This window comes from Brachyhypopomus gauderio, chromosome 13, assembly GCF_052324685.1.
Source record: "Brachyhypopomus gauderio isolate BG-103 chromosome 13, BGAUD_0.2, whole genome shotgun sequence".
NCBI classification, from domain to species: Eukaryota; Metazoa; Chordata; class Actinopteri; order Gymnotiformes; family Hypopomidae; genus Brachyhypopomus; species Brachyhypopomus gauderio.
Window position 1 is genome coordinate 18,910,530 of NC_135223.1, and position 24,962 is coordinate 18,935,491.

Here is a 24,962-nt window from a genome sequence, read left to right on the forward strand (position 1 = left end):
AGTGCATGTTGTGAATCTGATGCTGTGACGTTTGGACAGAAGCAGCAGGAGACAGAGGCTGAGGGTGACCTGTTTTATTCTCCATAGAAACTTAGGAACTCAGGCACCAAGGCAGTAGAAACAGAATAGCAAAAGAAAAGTAGAATACAAGAGATAAACGAGGACTAAGGCACACAGGCGAGTAACACTCTTTTCTCCCACGGAGCGAGACGGGGTAGCCAGGTAATGCGCAGCACTGGACGGCGCGACCTGTGGAAATAAATACACCCCAGCTGATTAGAGACAGGTGCTAGTACTCTGGTGATTGGGAAGGTGGGAGTGATCGAGGCTGCGAGGGTGTGCTGCGTGTGGTTGTGGGTGTGCGTGTGACCGAAGGTGTGTGTTTGGGCGCCCTCTGGCGGCCTCCGGGCCGGCCTACCGTGACAGAACCCCTCCCCAAGGATCCCTCCAGCCGAACTTTCCTCGGGCGTCCCGGACGGCGCGGAGCAGGAAGACTGGGATGCTCTCGATGGAAGGAGGCGAGCATGGAGGGGTCCAGCACCTGAGAAGCCGGAACCCACGACCGCTCCTCAGGACCGTAGCCCTCCCAGTCCACCAGATATTGCAGCGCTCCACCCCGACGCCGAGAGCTCAGCAACCTACTAACGTGGTGCGCAGGTCCGTCTGACAGCTGCAACGGAGACGGCGGTCTCGGTCTGGCCTCCGCGCTCAGAGGACCCTCCCGGTACGGCTTCAGGGCTGAAACGTGGAAGGCCCTGGACACTCTTCTGTCCCCCGGCAGTCGAAGCTGGTATGTAACGGGGTTAACGCGTCGGGCAATGACGTAGGGCCCCGCGTAACGGTCTGTCAGCTTACCCCTCGGCCCGAGACGGCCATCGCTGGTTGACACCCAAACCTTGTCCCCTGCGTGGTACTCCGGGGCTTCGCTTCTCCGCCGGTCAGCTTTAGCCTTGAAGCGTCGCACCGCCTCCTGCAGCTTACGGTGCGTATCAGCCCACACTCGCTCGCTTCTCCTGCACCAGTCCTCCACAATCGGTTGGTCGGATGTGGCAGCGTTCCAGGGGTATAGAGCCGGCTGTCTCCCTAGAACGCACTCAAAGGGGGTTAGTCTGGTGCTGGACTGAACCAAGGAGTTCTGAGCGTATTCAGCCCACAGGAGCAGCGAACTCCAGGTGTCGGGATACTCACTGCAATAGGCACGCAGAAACCGTCCCAGCTCTTGGTTTGCGCGCTCTACTTGCCCGTTAGCCTGTGGGTGGTAGCCGGATGTCAGACTGACCGTGATGTTCAGCTTTGCGAGGAACTCCCTCCAGACCCGAGAGGTGAACTGTGGTCCTCGATCGGAAACGATGTCCTCTGGGATTCCGTACAGCCGAAACACCTCGCGGAGCAGCACCTCCGCTGTCTCCCACGCTGTTGGCAACCCTGGAAGCGCTATGAACCTCACCATCTTAGAGAACCTGTCTATGACGGTAAGGATGGTGTTGTTACCCTCCGACACAGGCAGGTCCGTGACGAAGTCCACAGCTATGTGCGTCCAGGGCTGCCTGGGAACTGGAAGCGGCAGTAGCTTGCCAGCCGGAGGAGTGCGCGGCACTTTGCTCCGCGCGCACTCGGTGCATGACGCAACGTGACGCAAGACGTCTCGGTGCATACCGGGCCACCAGTAACGGGCTCCCAGCACCTGCGACGTACGGGTGGACCCGGGATGTCCTGTGCCAAGAGACGAATGCGCCCAGGTAATGAGGGGAGTGCGTTGTGCCGGGGGAACATACCTGCGATGTGGAGGACATCGGGGATGCGGATTAGCCGCGGAGATCGCCCTGTCGATTTCCCACTCCACAGAGTTGAGAAAGCACTCCGCAGGGAGTATGGGTTCCTCCTCCGTGGACTCCTTGCTCTCAGGAAAGGACCGAGAGAGGGCATCGGCTCGTGTGTTCTTAACCCCGGGGCGGTAGGTGACCTGAAAACGAAACCTCGAGAAGAATAAAGACCAGCGGGCTTGTCGTGCGTTCATTCTCTTGGTGGCTTTCAGGTACTCCAGATTTTTGTGGTCCGTGATAACACTGAAGGGATGTCTCGCTCCCTCTAACCAATGCCTCCATTCCTCAAAGGCTAGCTTCATCGCCAACAGCTCACGGTCACCTACCCCGTAATTCCTTTCAGCGGAGCTCAGCTTCTTAGAAAAGAAAGCGATCGGCTTAGGAGAGCTGTGCTTCTTGAAACGCTGGGACAGCACAGCCCCCACTCCCACATCCGAAGCGTCCACCTCAACAATGAAGGGCTTGCTAGGATCGGGCTGATGCAACACAGGAGCCGTAGCGAATGCCCTTTTTAAAGCCTCGAAAGCCTGCTCCGCCGCAGCGGTCCACTGCAGCCGCTTAACCCCCCCACGCAGTAGATCAGTAATCGGCCTTGCTATGCGGCTATATGACCGGATGAAACGCCGGTAAAAATTCGCGAAACCCAGAAAACGCTGTAGTTCGCGCCGTGTGTGCGGCTTATTCCATCCCATCACCGCCTCCACCTTGCCAGTTTGCATGTGCACCGAACCTGGCCTGATGATGTAACCCAGGAAGCTTACCTCGGTGAGATGAAACTCGCACTTCTCTAGCTTGCAATAGAGCCTATTGCGCAAGAGAGTGCCCAAGACGGCGCGCACGTCACGTACATGTTGGTCCATGGAGGGTGAATAAACGAGGATGTCATCAATATAGGCGACGACGCATTTATTCAAATACTCACGCAGGACCTCGTTAATGTACGCCTGGAAGAACGACGGAGCCGAGGCCAAGCCGTACGGCAAGACCCGGTACTGGTAATGACCCGTGGTCGTGCTAAACGCCGTCTTCCATTCATCCTCCTCGCGCACGCGTATGAGGTTGTAGGCGCTGCGCAGATCCAGCTTAGTGAACACACTCGCTGACCGCAGCTGCTCCAGCGCCGACGGCACCAGAGGCAGAGGGTAGGAGTAGCCCACTAGGAGGGAATTGAGCCCTCGATAATCCACGCATGGCCTCAGACCACCATCCTTCTTCTTTACAAAGAAAACACTGGCTGAGGCGGGCGAGGTGGAGGGAACGATATAACCCTGAGCTAAGGCCTCCCTGACGTACTGCTCCATGATCTTATTCTCCTCCTGGGACAGCGGATACACTCTGCCCTTGGGGGGAGTCGTTCCCTCCCTCAGGGTGATAGAACAATCCCAAGGACGGTGAGGTGGTAGCATAGCCGCCCTCTCGGCGCTGAACACTTCCTGAAGGTCCCGGTATTGGCTGGGGATCGCTTGGGGGTTAGCGACGTTGGGGCTCTCTATACTGGTAGTCAAAAGCCTAACTGGGGCTCTACGGTAGGCGCGTCTACCCGGAGTCGACCAGCGTAGTATGCGACCAGAGGACCATCTTATCTGAGGGTTGTGCAGACGGAGCCAGGGCAAACCGAGTGTGAGGGAGTAACGTAAATGAGACAAAACATGAAATGAAATGTGCTCTGTGTGACCCTGGATAGTGAGACTTATGGGTGCTGTGCGAAACTGTATCAACCCCCCGCCCACAGGCCGGCCATCCAGTGCATGCACGCGCCTCGGTTCCTCCAATGGCCTGAGAGGAACTCCGAGACGCTCTGCCAGGGTCCGGTCCATCAGGTTCCCCGACGCTCCCGAATCCACTAGGGCAGAAACCCCCACAGAACAGCCCTTATAAGAAATCACAGCATTGATGGAGAGCAATTTTCCAAGCAAGGAGTTACTCACCCGAGCTTTGCCACCGCTCGGGTGAGCGGGATCCTTGACGGCTGTAGTCTCCCCTATCTGCATGGGCTCCACCGTCTGGTTGGTCTTAGGGCTATCCTGTGTGGGGTTCCCCAGAGCCGGACTTTGTGACGCGCGACCACCTCTCTCCTGTACGAGGCGGTCGTATGTAACGGCCAACCGGACCACCTGATTAAAGTTCTGCCCCTCCTGTCTGCAGGCTAACTCGGCCCGCAACTCCGGACGAAGGCTGGCAATGAAGACGTCCACCAAGGCGGCGTCATTCCAGCCTGTGCTGGCCGCCAACGTGCGGAAGTCCAGCGCGTACTCCGCAGCTGAACGCGCGCCCTGCCGGAGCTTTAACAGGCTCTGCCCGCAGGTGCTGCCTTGCCGAGGATGATGGAAGACCTCCCGCAGTTCGGCGACAAACGCATCATAAGCCGACAGGAGAGGTGATGCGCTTTTACTGAGCGCGGTTCCCCATTCCAACGCCTTACCGGTCAGGCGGGAAAGTACATACGCTACCCTCGCGTTGTCACTCCGTGTGGAGTGGTATGTGAAATAGAGCCCACACTGCATCAAGAAGCCCTCACACTTCTCTGGGTCTCCGTTGTAGGGCTCTGGTGGTGCAATGTGGACCTTATCCTCCTCGGAATCGGGAGATGCGGGCGTCCTCGTTCTCCTGTTGTTGCCTACCTATTGTTCTCCCGTGTAGAGTTAGGATCTCTACGGGAGATAGCTCTTCTGCTCCTGCTGCTGAAGGCTGCGCATTCTGTGACGTTTGGACAGAAGCAGCAGGAGACAGAGGCTGAGGGTGACCTGTTTTATTCTCCATAGAAACTTAGGAACTCAGGCACCAAGGCAGTAGAAACAGAATAGCAAAAGAAAAGTAGAATACAAGAGATAAACGAGGACTAAGGCACACAGGCGAGTAACACTCTTTTCTCCCACGGAGCGAGACGGGGTAGCCAGGTAATGCGCAGCACTGGACGGCGCGACCTGTGGAAATAAATACACCCCAGCTGATTAGAGACAGGTGCTAGTACTCTGGTGATTGGGAAGGTGGGAGTGATCGAGGCTGCGAGGGTGTGCTGCGTGTGGTTGTGGGTGTGCGTGTGACCGAAGGTGTGTGTTTGGGCGCCCTCTGGCGGCCTCCGGGCCGGCCTACCGTGACAGATGCAGACAGTGTTCTGAAATAAATTCTAGGTAACTGTAACTCAAGTGGTGGGAATTCTCACTCTGAACCATTTCTACTTTGTGAATAATTGGATAATTAGGTCCTCTTGAAACATACAACATACAGCGCCTTCCAGAATAATTTGCACCTTTAATAAACCTGAACAAAACTTGTAATATGCACACACTTTTCTGTGCATCAAATATTTTACTGAAAGTTTTTTATGAGCTGTTTTATGAGTCATTATTTGTGAGCTACTTTTAGCACATTTGCGCCACAATATTCCTCTTTAAATTATCTTGAATAAAGACACATTTTTGCAATAGACCTAGGGTACATTCGATCTGAAAGTAATAAAGATATTTTGTCATAGCAGGTTTATATTTAACCATAGTGACAACAGTTCTGGTAGGTGCTGTGTCACAACAGATCACACAGTGTGACGCTGGGAGCGCAGCGAAGGACGAGACAGGAATCCTTTCTGATCGCACGTCACTTTAATTATTAAACACGAAACAGCGCAGACAGCGCACGGAAAACATACAGGAACGTGTAGACTCAGACAACGACGAGCACAGTGGACAGGACACTGCGCGAACGCACATTAAGTAGACAAACCACATCAACCCCACGTGATGACGAGACGAGCCACAGGTGAGACGAATCAGCACAAGACATAAGAGATCCACAGATGCAGACGAGTAGACGCAGACGACGTAAACACACGCCCAAAACCTTATTTTGCTTAAGAAGTTATCTAGTACATATGTTATTGTTTATTGCGTTTCTAAAGCTGTACTGTCGTCTCAATTAAATTTTTTTTTAAGGGGGGGGGGGGGGTGGGAGCGGGAGCGGGCCCAGGTATAATGGTCACGGTTCGCTACTGATCCTAGCCAATGTTCATTGAAGCTTTGCATATTAGTGGATTTTTTTAAGCATTCTTCTTGCCACTTGGATGAATGAGCAATTCAAAAGTGTTTAAAATCTGAAATAACCAGGCAAGGCCAACTGGATTCATTTGACTAGTGAGTAATGGGGAAAGACTGCTGAGGTATTAGGAAACTTTAATTAAGCTCTGTGGGTTTTAGAAAGACTAGCTCTCAGACGTTCATTATTTCCTCTACATGCTCTCATAGGCTGTGATAGGGCGCTGGTGAAGGGCTGAAGTAACGGACCTAAAAACGAGGCAGGCAAACATCTCTGCATGCCTCAGCACTTTTATGTGCATGTGCCTACTCATATGCAAAAGCATTTAAAGCTAATATTATGTAAGAAGCAGATTAATGTATAGAATTGTACACAGATGCTACTACACTGTATTTTATGCTAGATTTTCATTTCTGTCAATTCATGTGAAATCTAGAATGTATCTTGTAAGGGAAAAAAATAATTTTGTATATGTCAAGGGTGTCAAACGGCCCGCTAGGGGGTTCAGTCCAGCCCGCGGAATAAACCTGCATTATTAAAGAAGAATAAACTCCCATTTTTATTTAAAATACGCAGATCGTATATTGTCCGCTAGGGGGGTGTTTTAGTCAGTTCTATCGCTTCTATCAGCATTTTCTGTTGACCCTGGCACCCTCTTAAATCTTTGCCAAAAAAGAGAAAAGTGGACAAAGAGTGTCGGATTTTTCAAGAGAAATGTAAAATTCATGTGTTCAGAATTGCTTCCCAAATGTGGAAAATGTCATTATGATCAGTTTTTATGCATTATGCACTTAAAAAAAAGTTTCACTGAGTAAAAGTGTTGTTGAAATTGCACATACTTTTCTAAAAAGTAAAATTAGAAAGTTGTTCATAATATATTTAGTAAAAGGACAATTCATTTCATATAAAGATTTTTATAATTTATTTCTTTACACTAATACAAAGGGGGAAAAAGTGGACTTACTGTTAGTTCCATGTAATTTTGGAATGAGTTTAGAGGTCTGGCCTCCTTGAGATTAAGTTGTATTCGGCCCCCAAACCAAAATGAGTGACACCCCTGGTATATGTGATGGTGCAATTTGCAGGTTCTGTTATCTTTCATAACAATCGCTTAACTTAAAGAAGTATCTGTGTTTATCATAAAAGAACAATTAAAGAGCTGTCTGTGTTCTGTGTCAGATGTGTAAGCACCAGGGGTCCTCTGGTGGGTCGCTGTAGGGTCAGGGGCATTTCAGAGATCAGCAGTTAAGTTCATGTTTTATTGATACATCCACCAGGGGCTGCTGGTTTTACACTATTATATTAACATTATCATGCACTAAACGTTCTATGCAGAATGTTTAGGCAATAATAGTTCCTCACATATTAATATACCAAAAACTATTTTTAAAGCAATTATATATATATATATATATATATATATATATATATATATATATATATATATATATATATATATATATATATATATATATATATATATATATGCAACTGTACAAATAAAAATATTTAGATATAAACAACATAGGAAAAGTAGAAAAGGTGATAGCAGATCTGACCAGGGATGTATGGAGTTCTTACATGTAAACAAACAAAAACAATGAGGTCAAACAGTCTGTGGATATAATGTCTATGCATTGATAGTGCAGTACTGTTTTTCAAGATTACGATATGTCCAGGGTTTGATAGGATTGTATTCACGAAAAACAAATCTTGTTATAACAAAAAAATCCAGACAGAACTCACAAATACACTTCTGATTTCAGTCACATATTTTGAGGGAAGGTCGCAACTCCTTTTCTCCTGACGAATCACAACATCCTTTATCTCGAGCGGGAAATCGGAGAGTAGCGTCAATGTACTCAAACCAGAGACCGTATATATAATGGACGGGACGTCACCATTGACTCCCATTGTGAATTTTTGAAGCCACCAAGATGGCCGCACGGATGCTGCCATCTTGGATGCGCTTGCGCAGTAGATGAAAAGTGGAGCCAGAGCATGCACATTAGAACCGATAGGCCAGCCACTAGAGGGCAGCTGACTCATGGAGGCTTCACTTTTCACTCATGTCGTCCAGTCCACTTATATATACGGTCTCTGACTCAAACGAGGTTGCCATGGCTTCGGCTGGAGTACTGTATGTGGTAGCATTTGGCTCTAGGGATCTTGGATCCTTGGACACAACCGAAAGAGGCAACGTGTAAAGAATTTGGGAAACATTAAAGACAGTGGAACAGCCACATCAAACCTCATAAGGCACCTTAAAAAACACCCGGATAGGTTTGTTTAGTTTACGTTAGCCACTTAGCCGTCATTACAGCTAGCGTTGGATGCCCAAATTAGCATAGTGGCCACTTGTCAGTTTGTTTTACCCTTGCCAATAAATTTATCCATTTGCTTATTCCATCCTACACTAACTGGCTTTAGTTGATTGACCTTGAAATGAGCACTTAACACTTAACGTTTGTTCTGTTTGGCTATTTTACATTTCTAAAGCAATTTTCTTAAATACAAGTAAATAACCATGTAACGTTAATGACGTTTGCACTTTCACATTAATCACTGTGGGTTTCTAAGACATTCCTTAAGCACAGCGATCCAGTAATCAGTACATGACTTAATTTACTGTTATTGCTGGAAGCACGTTAATCTAGCCACTAGGGTGCACACACCAGTGTATTTTAGTGCCGGTCCCAAGCCCGGATAAATAGGGAGGGTTGCGTCAGGAAGGGCATTCGGTGTAAAAACTGTGCCAAATCAAATGATGCGGATCAAAAATAGCCGAGGCCCGGGTTAACAACGACCGCCACTGGTGCTATTGTCCAACAGGGCATTAGTGGAAATTGGACTACTGTTGGGACAAGGAGGAGGAGGAGAGAGGGGAAGAGGGTTCTGAAGCTGAAGGAGAGGAGGCAGAGCAGGAAGGTGGAGGTTAGAGTTGGTACATTGAATGTGGGCTCTATGACAGGTAAAGGGAGAGAGCTAGCTGATGCGATGGAGAGGAGGAAGATAGATATACTGTGTGTACAGGAGACCAAGTGGAAGGGGAGCAAGGCCAGGTGCATTGGTGGTGGCTTCAAACTCTTCTATCATGGTGTAGACAGGAAGAGAAATGGAGTAGGGGTAATCCTGAAGGATAAGTTTACGAGTTTGACGAGTTTACCTACTTAGGGTCGAGGGTACAGAGTAATGGAGGAAGTGAAAGAGAGGTAAAGAAGAGAGTGCAGGCAGGGTGGTGTGGATGGCATAAAGTGTCTGGGGTGATCTGTGATAGAAGGGTGTCGGCTAGAGTGAAAGGAAAGATCTATAGGACAGTAGTGAGACCTGCTAGGTTGTATGGACTGGAGACAGTGGCACTGACAAAGAGACAGGTGAGGGAGATGGAGGTGTCTGAGATGAAGATGTTGAGATTCTCTTTTGGAGTGACGAGGAAGGATAGGATCAGGTGTATGCACATGTAGCATGTTTTGGAGATAAAGTTAGAGAAGCAAGATTAAGATGGTTTGGACATGTACAGAGGAGGGAGGAGAGGTATATTGGTAGGAGGGTCTTGAGGATGGAACTTCCAGGCAAGAGGAGGAGAGTTAGACCTAAGAGGAGGTTTATGGATGCAGTGGTAGAGGATATGAGAGTGACTGGTGTGTCAGTGGAGGACACTCAGGTCAGGGCCAGATGGAGGAGTTTGTGGCGGGCCAGATCCACTGTGGCGACCCCTAAACGGGAATTGCGGAAAGAAGATGATGATGATTGCTGGAAGCACATTCTAATAAGCTTATATAGCTTATCAAATGGTCGTACCTACAGTATTAATGCTAGAAGCATGTACCCATAAGATAATATAGCCTATAAAATGATCGTACCTACAGTATTAATGCTAGAAGCACGTACCGATAAGATAATATAGCCTATAAAATTATCGTACTTACAGTATTAATGCGGGACGCACGTTCTGCTGCGGTAGTACATTTTGACAAGGTAGCATGAATCGATAGATGTCTATAATTTTGCACTACGTGTGTGCACTGACACTGATGTGAAATTATCATGCGCATGTGCAGTAGCTGTAGGTAGGACAGCTTGATGGGTAGCACAGATTTTCAGAACACCTCAATATCGACCCCTACATAGTTTTACGCCGAGACAAATAACTGTCGCGGAATGAGAATGAGTGATGCGTTTTATGCCTTTTTTAGTACGCAAAATTACACCGTTGTTAATGCTACCAAGGAAATATATAAAATAGTTATTAAATACTTATTTCTCATCTCCTGTTCATAAGTTTAACTTGGTATTGACCCAAGACTTGACTTGGACTCCAGCCAAAGACTTGTCACTTGATTAAGACTTGTATTTTGCGACTTTTGATACACACACATATCTGCTGTGTGTTGCTATCATTCTTTGTCTCTGGAATAGTCCATTGACAGTGCACTGGCTATGACTGCAGAATTTGCCAGATGTGTAATAATCAATAATCTCTGGCATCAATATCCAGATCTTTGGAAAAGTTGAGCAAAGGTACTACTAGTTTATTGTCTGTGATCAATTTGAATTCCTCTAGGCTCTCACAGTCTCAGAACTACTCTATCTTCTGGTTTCAGCATCACAAAGGCATCTAGAACTGTACACCAGTTCTTCAGTCTTGACCATGGAGCTACATTGCTGCCAATCCCTTAATGTCTTGCATAGTTTTCAGCAGCTGGTAAAATGGTTGGCCAACTGCTGTGAGTTTGGGGATGTACTTTCCCAGATAATTAACCAGTCCCTGTACTGGCGTATTCGTGAGGCAATTGCTTGTTGATTTCTGATACTTTAGCTGAATCAGGCCGCACCCTTTCTGTGTTGATCATGTGTCCTAAAAACCGTAACTTCCTCTCAGTACACACTTTTCGGCATTCAATCTCAGCCAGTTCAAAACTCTACAATATCCTCAGTAAGCCTGATCTTGTTCACCATGTCCTTACCATAGACAATGTCATGCATATAAACTGCCATCCCTTTTAGGCTGCCCAGTGTTTTTACCACCTACCTCCAGAAGATTTCAGAGGCACTACTGATGTCAAAAAGAATCTGGCAAAAGTAGTTATCAAAGTTGTATGCCTCTGGCTGTCTTTGTGGAAAGGAATTTGCCAGAACTGTACTGCTTTATCTTGCAATGAGAACACTGTGGACCCGCTCAGTCCTGCAATGATTTCCTCTGCTGTTGGCAGTAAACCTCCCTCTCTACGGCTTTATTAAGTCCTCTAAGATCAGCACAGACAGGCACCATTCCCAATTTCCTTGGCACTAGCACCATGGGTGCACACCACTCTGTGGGTTCTGTCACCTTTCCTTTCATGCCATTAGCCTCCATTGTCTCCAGTTTACATAGTTCAAGAGTGGTATGTGGATTGCAAATGGTTGGGCATTCTCCTGCAGCCCAATTTTCACCAGCTGTGTCTTGTAAAACTGTTTTTTGTGATTTCCATTGTCTGAGCTACAGGTCTGTTGAGTATGTTATTTACACTCTCTGATGACAATGAATACCTTTTGTATTTGTTCTTTGTATGTGCAATTGGCTTGCATACGTCAGATTTTCCTCTGGGCCACTCAATGCAGCTGTAGTGTCAAGCAACTTTTCATCTGGTATTAACATTTTGCATGTCTTCACTTACAACATACACATCGGTATCTATTTTAAAATCTACTTGCGTGCCACCTATAGCTGCACAGTCCATTCAACATTATCAGAAACGGTTAACTAACTGAAGATACAAAGTAAGATGCTTGCACCTCCTCCTCAGTGATTGTATTTAGGTTGCTTCTGCACATGCTGTCCTAATGCTCTATTTTCCTGCATCTATTGCACGTAAATTTTGCTAGGCATTTATCCATTTACATTGACCCTGTGCTATCTCTTACATGGCAACTAAGATGCCTATTGTGACAGTCATTCAAAGTTCTTCTTTTGAAAACGTTAATCTCACTCCTCTTATTATCTTAGTAACTGACTATAAGGTTTTTATGATAAAAATGTTTATGAACAGAGAGCACATGTACTACTATGCGGCTAACAGCAGCATCAATTAGCTTGGGAATCTATCTAGAGAAACAAATTTTTAACCCATTAATAGTCTGTCTCACATTTCTGGTTGCTCTACCCACTGATACAATGGCCCCCTGAAAACCTCAGCGGCACCTATAGCATAGACTTTTGTCTGTTCCCTCCCTCTGGAGTCCTTAGAGTTGGTGGTCGCCTCAGAAGAACAGCAATGCCGGAGGAAAGAAAATGCAATCAAACGCAGCAATCGCTTGGCCCTGAGGTAACCTTGACCTGCCTCCATGTGCCTTGTCCTGAATCAGAAGATCCAGACGCATTATTCGCCCAACACCTGTTGTTGGGTCAGCACCACCAGGGCCTACAATCCTTGGGCAATACAGTAGAAGAGCTTTCCTGGCAAACTTAATTAATAGCACACTGCTCTAATTCCCTCAGAGACAGAACTCACGCATGGCTTGGTAACCTCTTCCCCCTTTCATTAGGAACATCCTGACCAATATGACGGGAATGCAGATGACTGTAAAGGTTTCTGTTGCAGTGTTCACTGTGCTTTACTCCAAATAATTTCAATGTAACAAATAATCACACTAGGGACTGCTTTTGAGTCCTTAGACTCCCAAGTGTTGAACTCACATCACTCACACTAAAGATGCTTTCTTAGAATATTACTGCCAGGTGCATTACCATAAAACCAGTAATAATGTCTGCCTAACCTATTTATACTAAAACATACACCCAATACGCTATTATTTTTACACTTTGGATGTTCCTGTTTCATGTGCAGACTTGTTGCATGTCAATGTGTCTACTTAAACTCTCTTTTAAAATTGAATTTGAATCACATTTGAATCTTCAAGCCTTGACAACTACATGAATGTTGTTCCTCTTTGGGCCAAGCAAGTTGGGTGGTGCGGAATAAGATGCCCTCATCTCCCACCCATGGACAAGATAAAGCCTTGGGGATGAAAATACCTATCTGACAGATTTATTTTTCCCTTAACAGTATTCATACTTATTCTTACAATGTATGTTGCTAGCTGGGTGCCAGCTTCTTTGATTCCAAGATTCAAAGACTATTTATTGTCAATTCCTTGTGACCAGGACATAGAAGAATCAAGATGCTATTTCACTCTTTCTACAGCAAGTAGTTTAAAGAAGTTTAAAAATAAACTAGGAGAGAACGAAGAAATGAAAAAATACAAATACAGTACACACGGGTTACACAGACAATCCTCTGCCTGGGTCTGTTTACATCCACTTCCATACATCATACACTTGTCTCCAACCACGTACTGTCACAACCAGACAGAAGAGCAGACTCTCGCAGATGATAACAGGATTTATTTAATCAAAGGCTTACCCACAACGGGGTCGAGTAACACTACAGAACAAAAAATAAATACTGGATAGGAGCACCAGAACCCCAAACTAAAGACTTACTATATTCGGATCCAGAAAACACAGAGATGGGCAAACGGAACGCAAAGACGCATTCGTCTCAACAAATACTGAGCAATTAGTTCCTACTCGTTCCCAGTATTTATAGGGAGTGGACCAGGTGATAATCAGCACTGCATGATACCTGTTCAAGGCAGGTGACAAAGCATTCTTGATGAAGTCAGAGCAGTCTTGATTACTTTGTTTATATCTAAAGCACCGAATGGCTAATGTTGAGTTCCCCTTAAAGAAATACCCACATGATTGAACCAAAACTGCTGATTCTGATATATAGCCAGTCAATCCTTCCGTTTACAATCAAGTACTGACTTGCTGAATATTGTAAAAAACATAATAAATGTGGGTAACTGTCAGGAATGCCACCTGATCTTTCTTAATCAACCTCACCTGCCCCTCATTACCACGCCCCCTTCAGCCTTACTTAAGCACTTCACCAGCACATCTCAGTTGCGAAGTATTGCCGACTCATGCAGCGTACCAAGCCTTTCTATATCCTGTCTGCTTTCCTGTGTCCTGACCCTCGCTTACGTCCCCGACCTTGTCTCCTGCCTAATCCCTCTGTACCTCCTGACTTCTGCTCCCCCGGTATGACCCTGGACCGTCCTGACCACGCCAAGAAAACGCTGTTACTACTGATCCTAGTACTCGTGATTCACCTGCCTGTGTTTGTACCAGCGTGTCATTTCAATAAAAGCGGTGTTCTTCCGCATTTGGATCCCTCTCTGCCTGTTCAATACGTTACAGTAGCCATTGATTTTTAAATGCATTCAAAATCTTAACTTCACTCCCATTAGGTATTAAACAAATACTTTTTGAATAATGCTTTGTTACATAGCTTACTTAATGACCATTGCATATTTAGTGGGCTAAATATGAAAGAAAGATGCATCAAAGAAATGCAATGCAATAAACCTAAAAATCTATTTTATTAACAGTAGTTTGGAGTGTTTTAGTTGAATGGTTGGTTTTCCATAGGGCTGATTCTCAAAGACTGCAAAAACATTTTGAATGGAAGATGTAAGATTAAAATAATTATTTTTATTACATTTAAAACATGTAATTACATTTAAAACATTAAATTAATGAAGTAATTGAATTAAAAGTAAATGTGATAAGTAACAAACTAAAAAGATAAGTCTTCCGTTTATCTTCCCAGAACTAAGAACTGGGAAGTGGTAAAAAAGGGGGTGTGTATGAGCTTACTGTCTGGACATTTACTAACTGTCTGCTGCTCAGTAGCTATGTGACTTCCCTCAGTAAATGAAACAGGTACCTCTCCATGTCTCATACTATCTACTGCTATCACAATGCTCCTGGCACGCAGGTCTACTGTCCACTCAGTACAACTCAACATAGACGAAATCCACCCTTCATTTACATGGTGAAATACATTTAGGGTTATAACATATATGATGGTATGCTGTTTGTTAATCAACAGAATGCCAAAGCAATTTGGCTTCTATAGAATGAAGTATAGAAACACATTTCTTCTTTTGACATTTAATTTTATGATATGTACATCAATAAAAGAAAAACAGGCAAATTATAAGATTAACAAGCATTACTTTCTTTTACAGACAAACTAGAGTGATCACTTTTTCTTTCTTTCAAATTTATCTGAGCTAGGCATGTTCTAGAATGTGTAACAGACAGTAAATGGGTAACTTCAGCTCTCAATGTCGTAAAGCAGTAAATCCTGTACTACTCTTGCACAGCTTATCAAGGGTAAGTATACCAAAATTGATGTGGCACAAAGATTTCCATAAAATTCTTACATATTGAATTATAACTTAAATGAGGACACAGCCTGCTTTTGAAATCCTAACACTGGAGGAACTCTAACAATATGTAGTCATATTTCTCTCTCTGTGTCTCCCACACACATATTACAGGATCTAACATGACTGCAAACTTGAAGAGGCCTATTCCGTTCCGATCTTGTAACACATAGTGTATAAAGGTGATATATAATCGGAAGAGCAATGATACTGAACTGTGTGTGTCTCTAATATCAAAAGAGGAATCAAATTAAGCTTAAGGTGTAGCTTAAGGTATAACAATACTCACTGTATAGGGTCAAAACTATTTGTTACTTTGGTTGAGGTTAGGTCTACAATGTTAATGGATTAGTGGAACATTTGTTTTTGTTTGTGTTATTGATGATAAATATTCATGAGGGTCAGATTTGAGTATGTCTGGTGTAAATGGTGGGTCACAAAGTCCCTCAAGAGAATGACATGTGCCTTAAATCATGGCTTTAAGATGGTCACTCTATAGTGCTTTCTCTATTTTGAAAGCATTTATACAGTTTTGTCCTTTACATTCAGTGATTTTGATCACAAAACTGCTATAGGCACATATGAGCTCGCTACTGCCGAGGAGGTTATTGCCATAAATACATCTCATATATTTTGTATCTCCAATGTACCAGTCTGTTACACTGCAAATTTTTTAACTGAATGGATAAAATTACTTACTCTATTCAATTAGATTTCTAACTGTAATTTCAGGTGTGAAGTAATAGACCTATTCTGACCTTTGTCATGTGAACAAATATGCAGGGCTGTGTAAAAATATTTTCCCCACACCTTACATCAAATTTTGCCCACCCACCCACCCACCCACACACAAACACACACACACACACACACACACACACACACAAAGACGAAGGTCATAACTTACATCACTGTGGAGGAATTCTGGCCTACTCTTCTTTGCAGAATTGTTTTAGTTTTGCTACACTGGATGGTTTTCAAGCATGAACTGCCCATTTAAGGTCTTGCCAAAGCATCTCACTGTCGGGCCTTGGGCACGTCTACTCCAAAGCTTTCATCTGAGACAATCAGATGTAGACTTCAGTCTTCAGCTCACTGAAGGTGAAGAACAACAGCATTAATATCACAATTATAAGCATTACATATGGGATGATTTGACTCAGAAGAATAGCTAATCCTAATAAGTAAGCTTGCTAGTAGAAATCAAAAGGAAAGCCATAAAACAGCTGATTATTATATACCTATGAATGGACTATGTAGGTAAAGTAAACCTTCCCTAAATAAAGTAGGACCAAGGGGAAAGTCAGGACTTCAGGAGGAAATCAGAAAGAGCACAGAACCCCAGACCGAGGAGATGAGTACTCATGAATAACAGAGGGGGAGAGGCAGTTGGGGTTGCAGCTGTGTAAAGTCCACATAAGATTAGTTCCTCAAATTTGTGGGTAACAGTCCTGTCTGGAGTTCCTCAGCAAAACCCTTTTTTTGAAGCGATGTACTTTCTGTGATTGTGGCCAGTAGACCCTCAGAGCAAGGGATTAGAAAATCGTCTGCTTTCTCCACTACAGTACATTGATGTACTGTCATTTTTGCTCCATATTGTGAAACCGTCACGGTGGTCGAGTCCGGGTCGCCACCAGAGGGCATGTGCCTTTGTTCACCCTCACAGCACATGCCCCAAACCACTCCCCAGGTACCAATCACCGCAATGCTAATGCTAACACCTGTGTCCTATTATATTGTGCACCTTTTAAAGTCTACAGGTCACTCTGTCCAGTGCTGCACATTCACCCCCGTTGACTGCTCACCGCTGGACCTGCACGCTTCCTTACCTGTGTGTTGGGAGCTTAAGATGTTTAACCTGTATAGCTGCATCGCAGTGCATACTATTTTCTGTTATCCTTATTTGAAAGTATTGAGAATAAAGACTGTACTATGCATCCCTCGCCTTCGGCTGCCTCTATCCCCGCGTCACAGGAACTGTGTACAACTGTGTACATTCTACAGTGGTGCATCACTGTGCTGTGGTAAGTCCATGCCATTGGGTGACTAAGCATAATGTTTACCTCTAAAACACTACATTTTAATATATGACTCCAAATCAAAATCTGTATCAAATTCAGAAGATGGTAATATGAGTATTTTATAATTTTTTCCCCCATTTGTTTATGAAACTCATTTTCATTTCCCTATGTTAAACCATGTGACTATTAGTTTATCTTCAGCCTGTAGTTCCTTATTCCCACTTTTCAAAAAACACATGCACATAACTGTTAATTATTATTAACAGGGAGGCATTTTTCTTTGTCATTGTTTCTGACAGATCTGTATGCTGTCGACAACTGCTAAAATTCAGCTACCTGTCATTCATGCTGGGTTGAGTTGGTTTGGATGTGAGGAATTAATAGTGTCTAATGTAATGATGACTGTATAGTTTGGATGTTTGGACACTTGAGCCCATATCCACTGCTTGAGAGTTTAGGAAGGCTACATTGGTAGAGGACTGTTTTCTTTAAATGTTTATGTCCTTTATACATTCCATACACAGCTTTGTTCAAACCAGTAATCATATACAGTAGAACCCTGGAACTCGACCACCTCAGTACTCAACATATTCGGAATTCAACGCAAAATTTTGAGAAACTTTTGTCTTGAAGCTCGAACAAAACTTCTGAATCTGACCCGACTCATGTGACTTTTGTAAACAAAATACAGTTCAGTTTCATGTACAGTTCGGTCACATGCCGCTAGTTGGCATTGTTGTTCAATGGGTTTTTAACTATTTTGAGGCTGTGCTCCAAGCTTTTTATGTATTTTTGTTGTTTTTTTGTACTGTTTTAGACAAAAAACATGGGTCCCAAGAAAGATATAACACAAAAGCAGAAGAGAACAGTAAGACTAACAATAGAGTTGAAAAGGGCAATCATAGGGAAAGACATTAGTGTGACAGACTTAGCATTGGAATTCAACTTGATGGTTGAGAACGGATTTATCCATGGGACAATTGATTGGGAACTCGACTGCATCGCTTCTCGACGCTCCTTCCGGAACAAATTAGTGTCGAGTTCTGGGGTTCTGCTGTATGCATTATTTATATTTCAAATAATGGAATTTTTAAAAGGGCAAAACATTTAAAAAGCTGTTTATTTTATTTATTTTTTTTGCAAAAGAACAGACACTTCATGCATCACAGTAAAATGTTTCTGCTGCATGCATAGTTGAAGTGTCACATGTTCGTACATGTTTGGATTTGCCCGTCAAACCAGAGCCCTTTTGTTTCTCATTTCTCTCTCAGACAGGTAGCCAGTTTAATATTCCAAACTACAAAGCAAAAGTAACAGATATAACATAAATGCTAATACAATAACCTGCAAGGTGGAAACAAAGACAACAAAATGTCATTAACCTAACTGGACTCGTGCTGACATCGTTTAAAAGCTCACAGGTGTGAAAGAACAAAACTGAACAAGTCTGATGGATGGAGGTGCGGCCGGCAACCTTGCACCAACACACACTCATACATAAGCACACCACATGGAGCCAGCAGTTCACTCCTCCCTTCTTACTTCCACAACATGCACACAAGACTGTTCTCTCTCTCCATGACTGGAGCTTTGCTGATGGTTTTGGTCCAAGGTGAGTACCATATCTTTCAGTCTCTCAGTATTATGGTTGATAATCACAACTTTTAGGTCACACTGTGATCAAGAACAGTTGTAGCTTAGGTAATCATGGGAAGATGATTAACTATTATCAGCTGAACAAACACACCTTTTACATAAACTCTTAAGTACTGCATTTGCTATGTTGAATGAAAGTTTCTCTAATTCATGTTGCGCTTCACTCTGCAAAAACGGACAAAGACTAATGTTAACTAACATTGTAGCTTATATGGTAGCTGAGGAAGACCACTGTAACTGACATACCAGGAAAGTTGAGATAAAAAAGATTTTATAGATAATTTTATTATTATTCAGTTCTTCTAACATATATAACTACATATATATAATCTAAAATATCTAATATTATCTTAAATGTGTAAAAGACTACAGTTACAATTACAATTACACATCCCCATCATGTTAGGAATACGTTAGAATCAGTATGGGCTTACAGTTTGTGTAGCACTCTTGCAAGGGTTTCTTAAACTATTGTACATCTCCACCAATCAGCCCTTTGCCACAATTGGAAATGCTACAGCAAACACTCTTTTCTGGAACATGTCTTTACCAATGAAACATTCCATTACCATATTTGTTTTGCTTTCAAAATATGTTTTGCCCTTGACATCTTGGAATTTTAGCCTTTGGCTTCATTGAGTTCAGCACATTCTGTTGTGGGAGGAAGATAAATTATGTTTTCAATAAATTATATTAGGATGGAAATCATCTGGGGAATAAATAGTACATAAAATCAGTACCAATATCTCAACACTGATCAAATGTAATTGACCAAATGCACATTCACCAACACCATATCACTCATAGTAATCCTATAATTCATAGTAATCCTATAATATTCATAAACATAAAATGAATGAATAGAAGTGGTACATAATGTGTGAGTACCAAGTTGTGTAATTGAGTTAAAAAATACACATAATATTAAATTCATTTTATTGTTTTACAGTGGCAATCAAGGCACATTGTATATTGACCAGTTTTGCGTTATTGCTATATAGTATGATGGAATACTACTACTACTGTTCTTCTCAGTTCAGGACTGAACTCTTGCCCAGTTCATTTTGGCATAAAAAACCCCTTGCGTCATTGAATAACCGTTACTCCGCCCCAGTCATCTAATCATCAGATCTCACTTCACTAAAAGCATGAGGGTGACAGTTTAGAGATTATGAACATCTTCATAGACCTACAGTCTTTTTTAACAGTACCATTAATGGAGTGTGTGCATTCTGCTAATGTTTCGTGTTATTGTGCAGGATTTGAGGCATGCTTACCAGTTTACTAGTTATTTCCTCCTTATTAGTACTTATTTCCTCCTTATTTAGTAATCATTTCCTCCTTAAACAACCAAAAACTTGGTTGAGCTTTAACACCACATCTAATCACACATTTTCTGTGCTATTTTGAAGTAATTCTGATCACACGCACCCCTACACATCAGCGAATGAGCCATTCCACACTTGATATATCACGCTAGGGGTTCTACAGTAGGGGAATTACAAAAGAGCATAAAGAGGAAACAGCATGGAATAATGATTTGTGCTTCGGCTCCAAATAAAAATAAAAACATCCAATGTTGCCAGCGAAGTGCACTCAGATACAGGCCATATAAGGCCATACGGCTGCAGACTTCACATGATCCTGTCTATACCTTTTATTCAGTTCAGCCGCAAAGCAACAGTTGATTTCTGAAATCTATGACCAGACTGTGATAATGTTCCAGCATATTTGAGATTATCAAAATCTGTAAACAAGTGAGTTCAACAAGTTTTCTTTTGGTTTTAATTTAGTTTCACTTTCTGTTAACTCATTGGCATCTGCAAAGACTAATTAAGAAATTTACGTTACAACTTGGAAATAAAAAAACAAACTCATGCCAAGAAAGCTTAAACCTTAAATAAACACATAATTAGCTTAACTCCAAAATCTAAAATTAAACTTAATATGCACAGCTATACATCTCTTTACATGGTCCCTAGTGAAACAGTTGTGGAAGAGTTGGTTATAAAACATGAATGTATAGCTTGCCACAGAAATTACACATATTGTAAGACAGAAAATATCATAAAACAAAATACTGCTTTGCTACATCAAATACTTATGTGCCTTACAATCATGCTAGAGAGCTAGGCAATGTAGTGTTTGCCCAAGAACTCTTACTGTTATAGCATCGAGCACTTGCCCTAAACCCTGGTCAGCAATGACACCAACAGCATTGACACCCACTATGTTTTACCATGCACATATACCAACCAACTAAGCTGCTGGGGTTAAAGCTACTACCCAGAAAAACAACTACAAAGAACAATTTAACATACTGCCTTCTGAGTTACATGATTATGATTAAACAATACAAAATATTAAGCTGCTTTTACAGTTTATACCTATTTGTTATATTTGAACATGTTTCTCAACCAACTGCTGATTTATTAAGGTGCATATAATGGTTTTGAGAAAAGGTTACTGATAAGTTCATTACATACCCTAGCTGGTGAGTATTATGCCAAAAATGACAATTAGCATGACTTTAATTCCTGTTAAAGCTGACTACGGGAATACAAAAGGCCTGCATAAAATATTAAAAGCTTCTAGGTAGAAAATATCTTCTTACTTTTCCTGCCCAAATATTGACCTTTAACTCTTCCTGCAGTTTTTGAGATATTGATATGGGTCTAGTGCAGGAATGATATGCCTGTCTGCAGCTTTTTGACTAGACAACTGGTTGCCACATAGCGACCATTTATTTTAAAATTTTGCCCCATAGGAAATAAATGGTGGGAATGTCTGAAACTTTCAAACACACAAAGCCACGCCCACCCTAACTGGTTACACACTAACTGGCTATCAATCAATAAGAACTCAATGGCAACAACTTAACCACTTAGCAAGAACATAGCAACCACCTGAGGTACTATAGCAATCACCTGGAATGCCACAACAACCACTTGGTAACCCCCTAGCAACCACCTGGGACTCTATAACAACCACCTAACAACACCATAGCAATATCCTGTGACTACAAAGCAATAATTTGGCAACACCCAATGAACCAATTGGGACTTCCTAGCATGGGATACCAAAATAACCACCTAGCAAGACCACAGGAACCACTAGGAACTGCATGGTAATACCTTGACAACCACCTGTGACTCCATAGCAACCACCTAGCAACTACTTGGGAGTTGCTTAAGATATGCAATCACTCTGGAGGAAATGCACATTTCTAGTTTTGTTGTTATTTTACTCATTTATGAGCAACCTGGATGTTATGAACATTTCAAAAATGTTGTATTGTTTATCATATGGCAAACAATTGTCAACATCACTCATATTTCCCACATCATGATATGCACTTTTCACTACATGAGATTGTTAAACGCATCTTTATCTACAGTACACTGCAGTAACTCCTCAGAATTTTCTTCAGATTTTCATCATAAATACAGCTCTGGAAAAAATGAAAACCACTCGAAATGTAGCAGTTTCTCTGGTTTTGCTCTTTACAGGAATGTGTTTTAAATTAAACAAACAAAAATTACTTTCATAAACTACTGACATAATTTCAAAGAATTTACAACATATACTTACAAACAATGAGAACTGGTCAAAATAAAAATATATATTAAATGTTTTCTGACAAATCAATATGGAAATAACCCATATTTTAACTACAGCTTTCATGCTTTTAAGCAGTATTTAATATTCATTGTTAATTAAGACAAAACAGGTGATCTGCTTAGGGTTGGGGTTAAAGTAGAGCGTGGAGCTCCTTGATTCAGTTAAATGAAATGGCTGCCATACATGCAGAGATTACATTTTGTAATGGTGTGTTTTTCCCGCTAGAGCTGTGTATATCTGAAGAATGTTCCATGGAGTAATGTACCACAGTGAAGATCTGAGGTAGTAGAGCAGTATACTATAGTATTTGTCTGTTTTCAGGAAACAGGATATTATTGGACAGAGGTCACATATCACCTTTGAAAAAAAGTGCTTCTATATTTGTGCTAACAGTACAGTGATTTTGGATGCTGTTGTCCCTAGCACATCCTAATTCAAAGTTCAGCCTTGGCTTTAATTATAAAAAAATTGGGCTGTGTGGATCTAACTGCTGCATATTGCACTTTTTATTTTTCACCAGGTGACACATACGAATTTGAATATGAAAATGATGAAGATGTGACAGCTGTCTACGAAAGTGATGACTTTACTGTGACACCGACTCCTGATTATACGGATTATACCTTTGAATATGAAGAAGTGGACAGTATGTTGAATCCTGTTCCAACCTTTCAAAATCCTGCTAATACATTTAGTCTCATGTACTTTCTAACTAACATATGTGTATTCATTTTCATTTCAGGAAGTTTAAACACTGTAGATTATAGTGAATTTGAAGTTCTCAAAGATAATGGTGGAAAAAATAATCGTCAACTAACAAGAGCTGGTAATAAGGTAACTCAGGCAGACACTCTGCATCCAATCAAACGGGCAAAATTGGGCAAACGGGGGCAAATGTTTAAATGGACTCTTGAGGATAAGCCCTTTATTAGTTTTTCAACTAATAAAAAACATTGGAATAATCTGCCATTAATTTCACCATCCACATCATCTTATTTGCTTTGATGTAGATTATTTTGGACTTCAGTGGATCTAAGAACAGCAGCACCACCTACAGTCATGAGAAAAATATGAATTGGCTATAATGAACTGATTTGATGTAGCCCAAGTTGTCCATTTAGTCTATTTGCTTTTTAGCTCACAATGTCCAGCTCCACCATTCCACTGTCTGCAATCAGTACTATTTGAGCCAGGCTATCATCACACTGACTATAAAAAAGCAGACAATAAAGAAAATACTTGGAGGGTCATAGCATAGTAATATGTACCTTTATAACACATAGATGTGGATGTTTATAGTTGTTTGTTTATGTAAGTGTATCCTAGTCTGTTCATGTCAAACCCAGGAAGATATGCAAACTATTAGCTAGAAATTCGTTTCCTTAATGAAAAGTCTGCTTTTTTAACTGACTGCCAGTTTTATTTAATTGATGTTCACCACATTTTAATAGTATATAAATGTATGCAAATAACTGCACGAAACTTTATGTGAACATTCACCTATGTGGATGTTTCGTGAGAACTTTGTGATATATAATGTTCAACAATAATACATCTTTTTAGAATTAATACATTTTCTTGATCACCAGGCCTCAGGAATTGTCTACAGGTCTTCTGCTATACTAGTGGGACTAATGGTGCAACAGTTCTGCCTACAAACTTAACCAGGAGATCACACAGAATGCACAAAGGTGGGCGAGACCATCACAGCAGCAATGTAGTATGAAAAATGCAGTGTATCTTTCAGTTGGCATCCAATTGAAGAGAGCTGAGAGCTTCATTCCTCTAGCTATATCCACTATATGTAACCCATCGTGATGTGTGTTGGCACACAGCATGTTTGAGTCACAGCAAGACACTGTTTCTGAAACCCAAGTAAAATCACACGTTATCTTCAGAGGGAAGATTTCTCCTTTTGCCAATTGTCTTTAAGTGACAATCTATTTTATTTACTCATGCCCAATTTATTGATATTATGCTATTGATATTTAGTAATACATAAATTATTCTTTAAGAAATATCCCATAAAAAAGGTCAAAGACCAACATACAACTATTCTAACAAGAGAGAGAAAGGATCAACTTAAGAAATCTAAAATGTGTCAAACAAAAGATGAAGATGACATGACATAATTATAGCTGAACCTCCCTCACATTTCCTTTCAACAGGTCTTTTGTTCCAAGGGCACTGGTGGGATAATCTGCAGGTCCAGACAAGAAAAAATATTTCAGCCAATTCAGCAATTATGTCAATGAATTAAGAAAAAAATTATTGTATGTAAATCTAACCTACATGAACTGACATTCTGTTATAAACACATATAACAGTATACAATAAAAGTTGCTATAAAAGTAATATACAATAAAAAAAAGTATACAATAAAAATAGCAATCCTAATCATTGTAAATTCCTTAAAAATATACATTATTCTACACATGCAGGATTTCTTCTATACAAGCATTGTTAAAATGAATAAATGGTAATCAAACAAATTTGTTTTGATTTGTCTTCCTCAATAGGAGTGTCAAATATT

At 42.1% G+C, this 24,962-nt stretch overlaps 2 protein-coding genes across 2 annotated transcripts in view; one reads left to right on the plus strand and one right to left on the minus strand.

Moving 5' to 3' along the window:
- Positions 1-15,985: 15,985 nt before the first annotated feature.
- The window catches only part of cep162 (centrosomal protein 162), a 46,675-nt gene continuing 37,698 nt past the window's right edge, over positions 15,986-24,962 (minus strand). The window contains exon 27 of the mRNA XM_076971491.1: positions 15,986-16,226. The gene's annotated coding sequence lies outside the window, so the exon portion shown is untranslated. The remainder of the gene's footprint in view (positions 16,227-24,962) is intronic.
- On the plus strand, positions 18,458-24,921 carry LOC143474153 (uncharacterized). Its single transcript, XM_076971494.1, has 5 exons — positions 18,458-18,764; positions 22,950-23,075; positions 23,172-23,263; positions 24,019-24,120; positions 24,598-24,921. The coding sequence occupies exons 1-4, from the start codon at positions 18,704-18,706 to the stop codon at positions 24,091-24,093; spliced, it is 354 nt and encodes a 117-aa protein (XP_076827609.1). The 5' UTR covers positions 18,458-18,703; the 3' UTR covers positions 24,094-24,120; positions 24,598-24,921.